The sequence below is a fragment of the Zootoca vivipara genome, chromosome 13 (assembly GCF_963506605.1).
Source record: "Zootoca vivipara chromosome 13, rZooViv1.1, whole genome shotgun sequence".
In the NCBI taxonomy this organism is placed as follows: domain Eukaryota; kingdom Metazoa; phylum Chordata; class Lepidosauria; order Squamata; family Lacertidae; genus Zootoca; species Zootoca vivipara.
In genome coordinates, this window is record NC_083288.1 from 16,263,977 (window position 1) to 16,279,533 (window position 15,557).

The 15,557-nt window shown below is 49.0% G+C and overlaps 1 protein-coding gene across 1 annotated transcript; it reads right to left on the minus strand.

The window, feature by feature from the left end:
- Positions 1 to 1,478: 1,478 nt before the first annotated feature.
- LIN7B (lin-7 homolog B, crumbs cell polarity complex component) lies at positions 1,479 to 13,348 on the minus strand. The gene is made up of 6 exons (XM_060282017.1): positions 13,082 to 13,348; positions 12,431 to 12,549; positions 11,141 to 11,212; positions 5,566 to 5,775; positions 3,958 to 4,121; positions 1,479 to 2,005 (listed from the first exon to the last, which is right to left on the minus strand). The coding sequence occupies exons 1-6, from the start codon at positions 13,116 to 13,118 to the stop codon at positions 1,984 to 1,986; spliced, it is 624 nt and encodes a 207-aa protein (XP_060138000.1). The 5' UTR covers positions 13,119 to 13,348; the 3' UTR covers positions 1,479 to 1,983.
- Between the last annotated feature and the right edge of the window lie 2,209 nt (positions 13,349 to 15,557).

Sequence of the window (15,557 nt, forward strand, 5' to 3'; positions counted from 1 at the left end):
GGGACGTCTTATACACGGGAAAATACGGTAACTCTTTGGGCTTGGCTTTCTGAATGTCAGGCAAGTAGCAGGGGGTTTCTTTGACCCATGCCAACTAACTCAGACTGAAGCAATCAGGTCAGCATGGATCAGCTGAAAACTACAGGCTTTTCGCATTCTGATGGGGCTGGGAGCCGTGATATTTTATCTCAGCATTCTCAAATCGTTGTTATGCAGCTAGAGCCACAACCTCTCCCCAAAAATTCACCTAAACATTCCTTTTTCACGAATCCTGACCAGAGATTCATTAAGTGCGCCACCTGCTGATGAAAGGGTCAAACTGCACTGCAGCTTATTTCATTCTGACCTTTATCCCAATACTCTGATGGAGCTGTTGCCCATAGCTACCAAGTTATCCCTTTTTTAAAGGGAAATTCCCTTATGCTGAATAGGCTTCCTCGTGAGAAAAGGGAAAACTTGGCAGTTATGCTGTTGCCCCTGGAACTAACTGAAAGCTAGTGCAGGTAGATAAATAGGTACTGCTGCGGCGGGAAGGTAAACGGCATTTCCGTGCGCTCTGGTTTCCCTCACGGTGCTCCGTTGCGCCATAAGCGGTTTAGTCCTGCTGGCCACAAGACCCGGAAAGCTGTCTGTGGACATGATAGCCACTTAGAGGCCTGTCGAGAGAAATCTAAAATAGAGGTCTGTTGTGATTGTTGTGGGGTAAGGGGGATTATCTTTTCTTACTCAGTATAATCTGGACAGACGTTATTTACATACACATTGTGTTATTCATAAAACTCTATAGCGTTTTGCTGGGTTTTTTTTAAATCTCATTAAACTTCACAGCAACTTTGCGAGGGAGGCCGTTCTAGCCTCCCATTTTACAGTTGGAGAACTGAGGATGAGTGCACACAAATTTACCCAAAGGTCGCCAGTGAGCTTTGCAGCTGAAATTATTGTGATTTCCCACAACCATATCCAACCTTGTTTTGCTGTTGTTGTTTTTTTTTTTAAAAAAAATCACATTATACTATGGGTTGCTATGGGGGGGGGAATGGTTTGGCTTGGTAAAGTTGTAGCCCTAGAGTCCTGGGACAATTCCCTCCCTCCAAGGCTCTTATCAGTATTAATTGGCATGATATCCCAAGGAACTCAAGGGCCCCAAACGTGGGTTTTCACTGGTCTGTCCTCACAACAACCCTGTGAGGTAGGTTAGGCTGAGAGAGAGAGAGAGAGGGACAGGTGATATGGTCAGCCAGTTAGATTTGAACCCAGGCCCAGAGCCAGGGCTACACCTCGCCTTCTCGTCAGTGTTGGCGTTTCTGCGTCTAGGGTGAGAGGCTGGTTAGAGAGGCAAGCCCTCACCCCGCAATGGAAACAAAACCATCTCTAGAGTCAGGGCTGGCTCTACGGCCAGGCTGGGTGGCGCAGTGCGCCACGGCGCCGGCCCGCCGGGGGGTGGGGGTGGCGCCACGCAGCCGCGCCTGCCTGCCCGCCCGCCGGCCACTCAGCAAGCCCGCCCGTCGCGCAGCAGCGCCCTCAGCGACCGCGCTGAGCCCGGTCGCCCGTCGCACTGGAAAACGGGGCGGCGGCGGAGGGATCCGTCGCACCACGGCGCCAGGGAGCCAAAGGTGCTTAAGACGGCCCTGTCTAGAGTAGAAGCATTTCACGTGGGAGCTTTCCATTTTCCTCTAATTTTTGATAGCCCTGTACATCATAGGCAGCAAAGAACCGGCTCTCGGGAGCTTTGCGGTACCTTCTTCAGTTTCACAAAGGGTAGGGACTCGCACAGATACACAGTCACTCACACAGAACATCTTTAAATAAGAGGATTGTGGAGAATAAATACTGTACATAGGAGCTCACCTCCTGGCAAAGAGGAGGAAGGCAGATAAATATGTCTCCTGCTATACAGATAAAACCATCGGGGAGGGTGCGGTGGGGTGGGGGTGGGAAAAATCGCAGGCCAGCCCAAACAAACCAGATAGATAACGATGCCAATTATCCTCGGGACTCCAGGGATCTGAAGAAACAAAGAGAGACAGGAAATACCAGCCGTGAGAGCAAGCAGGGAGGCAGGCAGCCGCAAAATAAGTTTTTCTTAAAACTCTTAGAAAGGACTAATATTTTTTTTTCCCATGTGGCCACTCTAGTTAACTAAGAGATAAGAGGATGTGGTGATGGAAAGGGAGAGGCAGGGAGAGGTGGGTGACAAGAAAACCAAATCGATTGGTTCCTGAACAAAGGCGAAATAATGAGGAGGGGGAGCTAAGGAGTTCCTATTGTTCATTTCCTTTCATTACTGTCGGTCACCTGCTTCAGTCAATTTCTGAAGACACCTGTTATGTATTAAGTTAACTGCAGTACTCTTTCTGGCCAACGTGGCTGCAGTTCTTACCCTGCCCACTGTGGCTGCAGTTCTCACTCAGGTCCACTACATGCAAATGAAGGATTGAGAGTGCTGTTCACAGATTGGGTAGCTAGGGGAAGTTTGTTACTGTTGCAAGTTACTGAGTACTATATAAGCCAGTCGGCTAAGCTACTGTTGAGTCTTGACTGAGAGCTAGAATAAAGAGCTGGTTGTTTTAAGAGCTGTGTCTTCATCCTTTTTACCCACTATTCTACAACACCTCCTCCTCGTCTCTGATCATTAAAGCCAGTCATCTTCTGCATGTTACCGAGAAGTGAGGTTGCAGGGAACCAGGCAGAGGGCCTTCTCGGGAGTGGCACCTGCCCTGTGGAACGCCCTCCCACCAGATGTCAAGGAAATAAACAACTACCTGACCTTTAGAAGACATCTGAAGGCAGCCCTGTTTAGGGAAATTTATAATGTTCGATGTTTTATTGTGTTTTTAATATTCTGTTGGGAGCCGCCCAGAGTGGCTGGGTATAAATAATAAATTATTAATATTAATATTTTTATTATTATTATCATGCTTTATTGCATTTCTGTACTTTTACTTTGCATTGATTGTTTTATTGTATTGCTTTTTGGTAATTTCGGTTTGTTTGCTTTGTAAAGTTGCCATCCACTCCTTAGATATATTTAACATAAATGGCCCTAAATAAATTAATATCGAGGGTTCTGCACCCGGATTTCTCCTCTCTTCCGTGCCTGCCCTTTCCCCTCGCCATCACCCAACTGTGTCAATTGCAAGATGCTCTCCGGGAAGTATCAAATATGGATCTCTCTCTCTCTCTCTATAGCAGGCACCCCCAAACTTAGCCCTCCAGATGTTTTGGGACTACAACTCCCATCATCCCTAGCTAACAGGACCAGTGGTCAGGGATGATGGGAACTGTAGCCCCAAAACATCTGGAGGGCCGAGTTTGGGGGTGCCTGCTCTATAAGGGCACACAAGATGAATGGAATCCAGGGGGAAAGCAAGCATTCTTCCCCCAGTTCCAAATTTCCAAAGGTTGATCAGATACTGTATTTTGTATTTTAATATTTTGTTGGAAGCCGCCCAGAGTGGCTGGGGAAGCCCAGCCAGATGAGCGGGGTATAAATAATATATTATTATTATTATTATTATTATTATTATTATTATTATTATTATACCAGGCAGATTTCAACATTGGGATTTCACATATGATGCCGGCAATGGGGATAAATCAGGTTCCAAAAAGAAACCCCACCTTCTCCCCCAAACCTAATGGCTGGACTTGGGTCACTCAGCTGATGCTGTCAGCCACCTAGCTTCAAGCTACATCTGCCGCACTCTCACCTTCCAGGTGCGGCAGCCCCGCCCTCTTCTGCCCCTGGCCACCTAAACCAGGCATCCCCAAACTTTGGCCCTCCAGATGTTTTGGACTACAATTCCCATCATCCCCGACCACTGGTCCTATTAGCTAGGGATCATGGGAGTTGTAGGCCAAAACATCTGGAGGGCCGCAGTTTGGGGATGCTTGACCTAAACTATCCCCTGGAAGAACAGCTGCTCGGAAAGCCCCATTTCACGGGTCCACTCTTACGAGTAGCTGTTATGCTGCTGCCGGCGCCGCGCCGTCCGCATCTTCTCAAAGCGCGCCTCCATTTCTTCGAGTACTTTAGGCGTGTAGCGCACAACCAGCTTCACGGTGCCCTGGGCTGCTTTCAGGAGCTCCACCGCCCGTTCATGCTGCTCTCCCTCCACGCTCTGCAGGAAACAAGGAAGAAAAGCAACGCCACAAGGACAATAAGTGCATTTCCTGATTCAAGACTCCACCTTTCGCCTCCCGTCGTCACTGCTGAGGTCCGTGAGAAGCACCCATCCCTGCCTCGAATTACATATTTACGCAAGAGGGACGGGGAGCCAAACGCTGCAGTGTGAAGCCAGCCCTGTTTTCCCTCTCCTTAAACGGCGCAGGACCGCAACATCCCAAGGACCGCCTGTCTCCATAAGAACCTACCCAGACCCTGAGATCATCCTCTGAGGCCCTTCTTCGCGTGCTTCCTCCACAACAGGTCCGGAGGGTGGCAACATGAAAACGGGCCTTTTCTTCAGTGGCTCCCTGCTTGTGGAATACTCTCCCCAGGGAGGTTCGCTTGGCGCCTTCATTATACACCAGGGGTGGCCAACTCCCAAGAGACTCTGATCTACTCACAGAGCTAAAAACTGGGAGTGATCTACCCCCTTTTGGGGGGTTCAGGTCAAAGCTGTTGAGTTTTTTTAAGGAAGGGAAGCCCTGTTTTGGGGGGTTTAGGTCAAACTTGTTGAGCTTCTTTTAGGAGGGAGGGAGGCCCATTTTTGTTTAGGGCTTCAGGTCATAGTTCAGCTTTTTTTAGGGAGGAGGAAAATTTTGGGTGAGCTTTTTTTAGGGGTGCCAGTGATCTAGCAGTGATCTACCACAGACATCCAGTGATCTACTGGTAGATCACAATCTACCTGTTGGACGTGCCTGTTATACACCTTCAGGCACCAGGTGAAAACGTTCTTCCGTAACCCAACTTTTGGCTAGTTGACATCCAATGCCCTTTTAAAATGTGTTGGGGAGAGGGGATTATTGGTTTGTTTCTGTTCTTTTTATTATAGTGGTACCTCGGTTTTTGAATGTAATCCGTTCCGGAAGACCGTTCGACTTCCGAAGCGTGTTCAAAAACAGAAGCATTTACTTCTGGGTTTACGCCGTTCGAAAACCAAAATGTTTGGCGACAGAGACGTTCGTAAAACCGAGGTACCAATATATATATATATATATATATATATATATATATATATATATATATATATATATTATTGCGATTTTATGTCATGAACCACTCCGAGATTAGATTTGGGTGTACAAATCTAATAAATAAAAAGAAAAATAATAACTATCAATCATCTGGAGTAAACCTCCAGATAACAACACACATGGTTTTTGGAAACCATGTAATTTTATGTATTATGTCGATATAAAAATAAACAAAATATGTGCAACCACAAATAAAACCAGCCAATCAGCATTCTGCAATTGACTGAGCATGCTCTGCACCCCCAGAGTTGTATTCGGATCTCCACCCACCCCAACTGTTTCCGCTTCTTGCAAACCTTTATGCCGCTCCCATACTGTACACCCAAAATGAAGTCTCTCGTATTGCCTGGCTCCCAATATACATACCACGCCATTGACTGACAGCAACTGATCTCCTCGCTTGAGGCCGCCGTGGCGGTCAGCCACGCCCCCTGGGATGATCCGGGAGATGTAGATGGGAGAGTTCTGCTCCTTGCCCCCCATGATGTTGAAGCCCAGACCCTCGTCTGTCTTCGGCAGTTCCACCACCCGTGGGTGCGCGTGGCCTTCGCTTGCTGCGAAAGCAGCCACCGTCGCCTGGATATGGGGAGGAAGCAGAGAAGATTCTGCATCGGTATTTAGGACTGTTTCGAAGACTTCTTTAAGTCTGCAGCGACAGCCTTCCCTCTCGTGCCCCAATTCCCTTGGGTTTTCATTTCGAATCACCCCTCATCATCTCTCATTCGTCACTGTGTTCAACAGGACACTGAGGTCCAGTACCGAGGGACTTCTGGCGGTTCCCTCGTTGCGAGAAGCCAAGTTGCAGGGAACCAGGCAGAGGGCCTTCTCGGCGGTGGCGCCCGCCCTGTGGAACGCCCTTCCACCAGATGTCAAAGAGAAAAACAGCTACCAGATTTTTAGAAGACATCTGAAGGCAGCCCTGTTTAGGGAGGCTTTTAATGTTTAACACATTATTTTTTATTATCCAATACTTTGGCCACCTCATGAGAAGAGAAGACTCCCTGGAAAAGACCCTGATGTTGGGAAAGATTGAGGGCACTAGGAGAAGGGGACGACAGAGGATGAGATGGTTGGACAGTGTTCTCGAAGCTACGAACATGAGTTTGACCAAACTGCGGAAGACAGGAGTGCCTGGTCCATGGGGTCACAGATGGGCGGGGTATAAATAATAAATTATTATTATTATTATATTATTATTATTATATATTGCTGCCTGCATTTGAAACTCCCATTGTTCCAGGCGCGTTTTGCGACAAGGAATTTCATTAGTGCGAGCGGTTACTGAGCTCTGGGCGCAGTACTGCGCCTAAGGCCCAGTGCTGAGGACCTTCTGGCAGTTCTCTCGCTGTGAGAAGCCAAATTACAGGGAACCAGGCAGACAGCCTTCTTGGTAGTGGCACCCGCCCTGTGGAATGCCCTCCCACCAGATATCAAAAATAAAAACAACTTCCAGACTTTTAGAAGACATCTGAAGGCAGCCCTGTTTGGGGAAGCTTTTAATGTTTGACGGACTATTGTATTTTCATATTTTGTTGGAAGCCGCCCAGAGTGGCTGGGGAAACCTAGCCAGATGGGCGGGGTATAAATAAATCATCATCATCATCATCATCATCATCATTATTAGATTTCAGATTAAAACTGCCGAGTGGAAGGAAAGGAAGAGCTCTTTCTGCCTCCCCACTTCTAGCCACTCTATGAAGACTGGAGAAGAGACCCTCTTAAGAATATTAGGGGGGGACAGGCAGGGGAAGCATGGCTTTGGTTTTTGTAGTCTCCAGATGAGGACCAGACCATGTGATGAATGAATATAAGATTGAATGAATATAAGATTTTAGCTGGAGTTCATTCACTTTCAGCTTTGTAATCTAGTTATTAAAAAAGTGTGCATAGACATTCTGCTGATGTGCCCATAACCTAGGTTTAAGGTGTCATTTAGCTCCTAGCTTTCATATCTGTTTCTAACATGGATTGCTGCTGGACAGGAATAAAGAGGAGGGACATGAAAAACATTAAGAGGAAGCAGACTCCCAGTGTTAGAAACTCAAATACATAAGCTAATTGCCAAATGGCACCTTAAACCTAGGTTATTGTTGCCACAACGGACCATCTAGGTGCCTTTTGTTTTGCTACTACATTATTATTATTATTATTATCATCATCATCATCATCATCATCATCATCATCATCATCATACTGCTTTATAGTTTAAAGAAAAAACTCTTTACAGCACATTAAAACATAAAATGGAACGATCCAAAATAAAACAAATTCAAGCTTCAAGGAAAATATTTCAGATCCTTCTCTACGTGACATTTTGCTTTCCCCATATTTATTTACCTACTTAATTTATAAAGCTGCCCCATAGCAGAAGCACTCCAGGCAGCCAGTGTGGTTAGCGGGTCAGACTAGAACCTGGGAGATCAGGGTTCAAATCCTCACTCAGTCATGAAGATCACTGCGTGACCTTGGTGGGTCAGCTACAACCTCTTAAACTACCTTGTAGGGCCGCTGTAGGGATTAACAGGAGGGGGGGTGAACCATGTACTACTTGGAGAAAAGGGTGAGCGAAAAGGTAAAGGAAAAGGGTCCCCTGACCATTAGGTCCAGTCGTGACCGACTCTGGGGTTGCGGCGCTCATCTCGCATTATTGGCCGAGGGAGCCGGCGTACAGCTTCCAGGTCATGTGGCCAGCATGACTAAGCCGCTTCTGGCGAACCAGAGCAGCACACGGAAATGCCGTTTACCTTCCCGCTGTAGCGGTACCTATTTATCTACTTGCACTTTGACATGCTTTCGAACTGCTAGGTTGGCAGGAGCTGGTACCGAGCAACGGGAGCTCACTCCATCGCAGGGATTTGAACCGCCGACCTTCTGATCGGCAAGCCCTAGGCTCTGTGGTTTAACCCACAGCACCACCTGTGTCCAAAGGGTGAGCTATAAATGCAATAAATAAGCCCTCCTGCTTACCTGCTTAAGAAAGCTGGAGGGGCCAACGAGATGGAGATGTCTGTTGCCAACCTGGCATCCAGAGATCTCCATGTGGTCGCAACTGGACCCGTACCAGTTGCAAAATGTGCCTGGCTTATTTCTAACATTGTAGGCTCCAGTGGGACAATTCTTCGCAAGAGGGTTTTGCCTGTACATAAACCTGACATATCAGTCAGGGTAGGGCTGAGTTGGATCACTGGTACATTTCCAACTCAATGTGATCTACGCCACTTAGTGAGCTCTCCAGGGTTTAAGCCCTACCTGAGATGCCAAGAGCTGCACCTGGAACCGTCCGCGTGCAGTAGATAGTCAGCAGAAGATCTCTACCCCAACAGACTCACCTGGCCAACTGCTTGATAGGGAGGCTGGGAGACTTGCTTCACAATTAGATCTCCTTACAAGGAAGTGACCCAGCCTGGCACCCTAAGCAGCAAACTTGCAAGAAAGTTAGGATCTAACTTTCTCAGAACAGAAAAGTCCAGAAATGGAACCCTAAATCAGGGACACCCCAGGGGGACTACGGAACGGGAAGAAGCAGCTCCAACAAAATATGCAAATCTGGGACGTGTTATTTACCGAGGCCCTGCTGTGACATTCAAGGGGTCATACCAGGCATCATCATCACCATCATCATCATCATATCATTTATATGCTGCCTATCTAACTGAGTTCCCCCAGCCACTGTCAAATTACTCAAATTAACCTATCTGCATATTTCTACCCAGGGTTCTGCATACTCCATGCTAAGCATTAGTAAATAAACTCAGTGCCAAGATAAACTGAATTTTACAACCCCATATAAATTATGAGAATTGCTCAGCTGCCATGTCATCACTTATGTTGTAAGACTTATTCTTTCTTTTCTTTTTTAAGTTACTGGGGTAGGTGCTGCACAGGGCCCTGAAGCCTCACTTCCAATAACTGGAAAACATATTAGTCCCCAAACTTTCAAGCATATATTTGGGACTGTAAGGACTAGAAACTTGGTTTTTTTTAAAGAAAGAAAGAAAGAAAGAAAGAAAGAAAGAAAGAAAGAAAGGAAAGCAGAGAACCTCAGAATTTCAGAAATTAGATTTTGAAACTAGTAACATTCTGTGTTCCCCTCCACCCCCTACAAAACTGTGTCATACATAGCCTTGTATTCCCCATCACTTCCTCCTCCCTCCCCCTCCTCTTTTCCTTTTGTGCCATGCCTTTTAGATTGTAAACTTGCACAATCTAAAGTGGCTTATGCAAGCCACTTTAGAAAACTATCAAGCAGAAGAGCACAGGGAGACCACTTTATAAACAGCCCATTTCTAGCGATTTTCACATCATATTTGAAATACAGATATTAGTTCTAAGGAAGCTCCATTCAGTTGACCACACTGTTTCCAGCACAGGGCATCCAGGTGCCTCAGGGAAGCCAAAAGCAAGGCAAAACAGCACTCTCCTGCTGTTGTTCCCAGCAAACTGGTACCCTGAGAGGTATACTGCCTCCAGACCCAAAGCGTGCATATAGCCATTATGACTAATAGCCACTGAAAGTCTCTTTGCTTCCTGAGTTGGTCTAATCCCCTTCTAAAGCTATTTAATCAGGGCTGGACTAAGCTGTTTTTGCTGCTTGATGGCATCTTGCCCTCATCCCAGCCCCACGTCAAGGTGCTTGCAGCCAAGGGCCGGTCAAGTTATTTTGACACCCGATGCACAAAAATCTCACTGGTGCCTCTCCCTGGGTGTACAACCATCGTATAGTAAATAAGAGTTTTTAAAAAGCCCAGGAAAACTAAATATCAGGTGGCTGCCCTTTCATGACATTGAAAACGAGCTGTCTGAGGCATCTTCCTTACTCTGTCTAATGAAAGGGCTGGCCCACAGCCTTTTAAGCAGTGTTAGAAAGTTGCCAAAACGGAATGCTTAGTTGATTTTGGGGTCAGACAGCTCGGAAGCAGTATTTTTCAATACGACTTTGTGGTTGGTTCCTGAAATTCATTCTGATAGTGCAGATAAAATATAACAGATTGGATTCTACAGGATGTGCTGCTAGTGTGTGAAAACAGCCAAGATCCAAGGTTCACCAGGCAGGCATCTCCAGATGGTGGAGACGTCAGGTGCCACCCGGGCATCTTCACTTGCTTGCAAGTGACTGAAAGCCAGATGCAAAACGCGCCTGGCGCCTGGCTAATTTCAAACACTGCTTTTAAGCTAAGGTAAAGGTAAAGGGGCCCCTGACCACCAGGTCCAGTCGTGTCCGACTCTGGGGTTGCGGCGCTCATCTCGCTCTATAGGCCGAGGGAGCCGGCGTTTGTCCGCAGACAGATTCCGGGTCATGTGGCCAGCATGACAAAGCTGCTTCTGGAGAACCAGAGCAGCGCACGGAAACGCCGTTTACCTTCCCACCGGAGCGGTCCCTATTTATCTACTTGCACTTTGATGTGCTTTCAAACTGCTAGGTGGGCAGGAGCTGGGACCGAGCAACGGGAGCTCACCCCGTTGCAGGGATTCGAACCGCCGACCTTCTGATCAGCAAGCCCTAGACTCTGTGGTTTAACCCACAGCACCACCTGGGTACCATGCTTTTAAGCTAGCTATCACCATTACAGCAAATTCAGTAAGTTGAATGATATATGATTTCTATGAAAAAGTCAAGAGAACTTCAGACCAAGCGTTGCACAATAATTCTAAGGAACAGAATGATTAAAAATGAAATAAAATAGTGCAGTTTCGAAATCTGCAGTTGAAACCAATGCCGTTTTGAAACCACTGGTTAAAATCAGTGCAGCTTTGAAAAGGTTCAGTCAGCCACCTCTGTTCAAAATGGCACCTGGCTAGATCCAAACATAGAGCAAAGTCATATTCGTTGATCATGCAAAATTTGGTTAAAATGTTTTAAGGGGAATCACAACAAGCAGGCAAACAACTTGTGTAGAGAACCTACACAACAGGAAGCAAAGCAACAGGTTTCTTCTCATACCTTAGCCGTGGCATGCGCCCGAATTTCAGCACTCCCCGTGATATCCAGTGTGTCGTACAACTGCTCATAGACCTGTCCAGAAAAGAGACAATAAAAGGGTGTGTGTGTGTCAGGGAGATTTGTCCGCCGAGTCCGGAGTTGACACCACTTGGAACACAGATGCTAAGGAGGATCCTTGAAAGAAGCATCCGCTGTGAAATGGGAATATGGGATGGACTGAACAGGAGATAAGAGGGCATGGAAGCAAGATGCGGGGGAGGGAGAGAGCAGGTAGAACATCTCCTTTCCTGGTGCTATGTTTCTATGATTCAATCCTCGGTACCTCTGAGTAGACATGAGAAATACCCCAGTCTGAATCCCTGGTGAGCTGCTGCCCGTCAGTGTAAATAATAATGCTCTAGATGGGAGCTATGGTCTGAGTAAATATATAGGGCTGCTTCCCTTCTTCCAAATATTGACTTTGAGGGGATACACAAGGGATTAAGAGTGCTTAAAGGAGAGTCCAGACAGAGGCTACCTCAGACATTTTCCTGTGTGAGGCAGCAAGTGGTGTCAGCCCCCCTCCTATGAAAGGCGCACAGTGCACCAAGGCCCATCAAGTTATTTTGCCACCTGAGGCAGAAAAATCCCACAAGCCCCTCTCCCCTTTGCCTAAGTGCATAAAAGCGCAAATAATAATAAAGCTAAGTAACTAATGATTTGAAGCTCTTTTTAGGAAACCTCAAATCAGCTCTCTGGGGCAAGCGCCTAACAGTAGGTAAGGCTGCCTTGGTTCAGAGGTGGAGTTAGGGAGTGTAACTGGTTTGCCCGCCCTGGGTGCCGAGCTGAGAGGGTTGTGCAAAAAATCAAAAATCATGGAGTTGGAAGGGACCCTGAGGACCATCTAGTCTAACCCTCTGAAATGCAGCTGTCCCATCCGGGCGCTATGATCACAGTGCTCTAACCAACTGAGCTATCCGGGCGCGAGCATGATGCAGAGCAGAAGGCAAGAGGCTAGATGCACCAAATTTTGGCATTGTGCTGAAATTTGAAAGCCCCAAGTCTGCCACTGCCTGATTGCAAACATAGGGAAAAGGTAGGGGTGACAGGAGTGACAAGAGGCCAGATGCGTGTGACCCAGGTGCAACTAGCAGTGACAGGTGGGGGAAGTGGGTGAGGAGCTGGCTTAGAGGAAGAAGCCCAGGCAAGGAGCGCAGGAAAGGAGAGGAGGCGGGGAGAGGCGAAAAACTATAAATGAAGAAAAAGAGAAGCGTCTGCCAAGGAAGGACCCAGGAAGAGTCGCTCGCTCACCTCCCTGATGGCCGAGCAGAATTTGCTCTGCAACACCCTCTGAAGGGCTTGGAGTTTCTGAGGGGGCACCTCCCCGCTGCGCTGCAGCCGCTCCAGCAGTTCAACCGCCCGCGCCACATCTGAGGAGAGGGAGAAGAGACGGCGGGGTTGTCAGTGGAGCGGGAGGCAGCCCCAGGCCGCCTCGGGCGACGCGCCTCAGTCGCCCCGGCGAACATCGCCTCGCGCTCCCCTTGCGCACTCGCCGCGCGTAAAGGAGAGAGCGGGAAAGCGAAGATCCGGGCGAGCTGTGAGGAAGCAGCTCCAATCTCCTCCTCAGCAGCCATGCCGAGCAAGGGAGAGAGGGAGGGATGGAGGGAGGAAGGACCCACCTGCCACCTCCATCTTTCTAGCCTTCCCGCGCGCGCCCCGGCGATGCTCTTCCCTCCTCGCCATCCCCCTGGGACGCAGCGAGGGCGCACCGCTCTTGCTCGCTTTCGTGCGTCGGAGCTGGCGGATCCATCCGCCCCGATCCTCCTCCTCCTCCTCCTACGCGGTAATCCCCCCTTCCAGCCACCCGCGGATCTCTCCCACTCCAGGCGCAGGAGATGCCCACCCCTCTCCAAGACTCGGCGTCCATGTCTCCCCTCCTTCTCCACCGCCAGCGCAGCTTACCCCTCTCCAGCCCCAGAGGTTCGGCCAGCGCTGCCATCTTCGCTCGCGAAGCCCCACCGCCGCCTCTCGCACGTCAACGCGCGGAGAGCGGCGAGGGGAGGGAAGAGGGCTTTGCAACCTGATACGCCGCAGCCCTGCCCGCTGGGCTGCTGGTGCGCGTGTCTGCCGCGGCACGTGCGGAGGGCGCCCGGCCCCCTCCCGTGCACCGCTTAGGCCCGGCGGCGAGGAGCTGCGCCCGGGCCGCGCCGCACAAACGCCCGAGTGAAGCAGGCCGAGGAGGAGCCATCATCCTGCGCGCGCCTCTCCACGGATCCCCCCCCCTTTGCCTACGTACCGCGTCCGACCCGCAGCCGGTGGGGCACCATGGTGGACTGGCCAGGCGAGATCCAACAGCAGGGCGAGGCGACGAGGGAGATCCGCTCACCGCTGCATCCCCTTCCACGCGTGCTCCCACCCGGGCAGGATGCGCAGCGACTTCCTTTTCTCCACCCCCACCCCGCGAGAGTGCCTTACGCGGATGTTAGCATCGTTATTAAAGCGCATCGCAGGTGAATCAGCGCTTTGAACTTGCCACTTCTAGGCGCCTTTGAAGAATCGGACGCAACCCAACCTCCTTGAAGAAGTCCCGTGCCTTACGCACAGGTTTGGAAAGCGTTGAACAGGAAAATATATTCGTTAATGTTTCAGGCCTCTTTCCAGAAGCTCGCACCCAGAGCGAAGTGGAAAGCGGTGGTCCTGTCAGCAGGTGACTCTCCTTGTGTCGTTTTCCCCTTTAATTTATCCAGCTGGTATTTTTTTATGGTACACAATTGTGTAATTAAAAGCAAACGGTGAACACCTGACGGACATGCTACATTTGCACAAACTACCCGGAGCATAAAAATTATACACGCTGGATTTTTATAGGATATATGGGAAAGTAAACGACATCCAAAGTGGATATATGGGAAAGTAAACGACATCCAAGGTGCAGAATTCAGGATGCAAGAGCAGGGGGAGGGAGTAAGATGTGAGCTAAGAGCCTATCCATTTCTCTTCCCCACTGAATCATGCAGATCTCTTGGGTTGAACTGCTATCACCATCTATTGCACAAGATGGATGTGAAGATCAAATGGAGGAGGCAATCATGTTTACCAGAATTAGCTCCCTGGTTAATTTTTATTTAACAAAATTTGCTGCTTGGTTGTAAGAAAACCACTTACCCACAGTGCCTCCATCTTGCCACGGTTCAAGTTCAGCTTATTTTCACTAATTCATCCCATCGGTGCATCCAGGTAGTGACTGGTCCAGGGCCTGCAAGGCCTCCTGATACAGATGTTATGGAGAAACAGGGCTGAGTGGAAGAGATTGTGGAGAGCGCTAAAAGGACCTCTCCAAACTGAGGGAATGGGCAGCAACATGGCAAATGCAATTCAATGTGACATGCAATTCAGGTCACATAAACGTGCATGGGGTGAATGACCAGGAACGAGACCTTAGATAGCTTGATGAAGATGCTGATCCATGGCAGCTGTGGCCTCTTGTCACACCCACACACCCCAGTCCAGATTGGTATTGTATTGAGTACTCAGATGGGCAGTTGAGTCAGGTCTGTGGCACCCAGTGCACCCCCCTTCACCCGCAATTAAGTCATGGATGAACATACTCCTATTGTGGCATTCATTTATAACACCACCGAACCAGAGAAGCCAGTAACCTCTGAAGGAGTAGGAAGGCTGCAACAGTGGCCCATCTGTCCCAGATGGTGGTCAGCTCTTCCACTCCAACTATACCTTCCCTGGCCCACCACCACTGAAACTGGGGCATCTTCTCAACTCCCTGCTACCTGCCGACCCAGATACAACCTAGTACCATTATTGTGTCACCTCCACAGCTGGGAGATTAGACCACAGATAATAAAAAGGCCAAGTAGAAAGTGCATGCCACACTCCTCTTTGTCTCACTCAAGGGGAACCTGCCAAACAAAAAATCCCTTCCTCCAGGGCAGGCATCCCCAAACTGCAGCCCTCCAGATGTTTTGGCCTACAACACCCATGATCCCTAGCTAGCAGGACCAGTGGTCAGGGGTGATGAGAATTGCAGTCCAAAACATCTGGAGGGCCGAAGTTTGGGGATGCCTGCTCCAGGCGATCGCCAGGTCATGGGCCTGTCTCCTCGAATGCTTGACCTACAATGCCCTATCTTGATTGACGGGTGTGTGCCCCTTTACCTCCCCAAAGGCAGCAACTCCACCACAGTAAATTCTGCCAGACGTGTCAAGTCTGCTGCTACAGTAAGGCAGATTCTGGACCACTGCCATGCCTCAGCTGATAGGCAGCCAGTCAACATTCAAGGGGTATCACTGCAATCAGCACACACTTTAAGCTGCAGGCAGGTATCTAACAGAACAAACCGATGGAAGGCAAACTCTCTCTTGGTAGCTGGGTGAGCAGATCAGGCAGTGGCCATGGAAGTGCCAAAAAGCCCCTTCCTGTG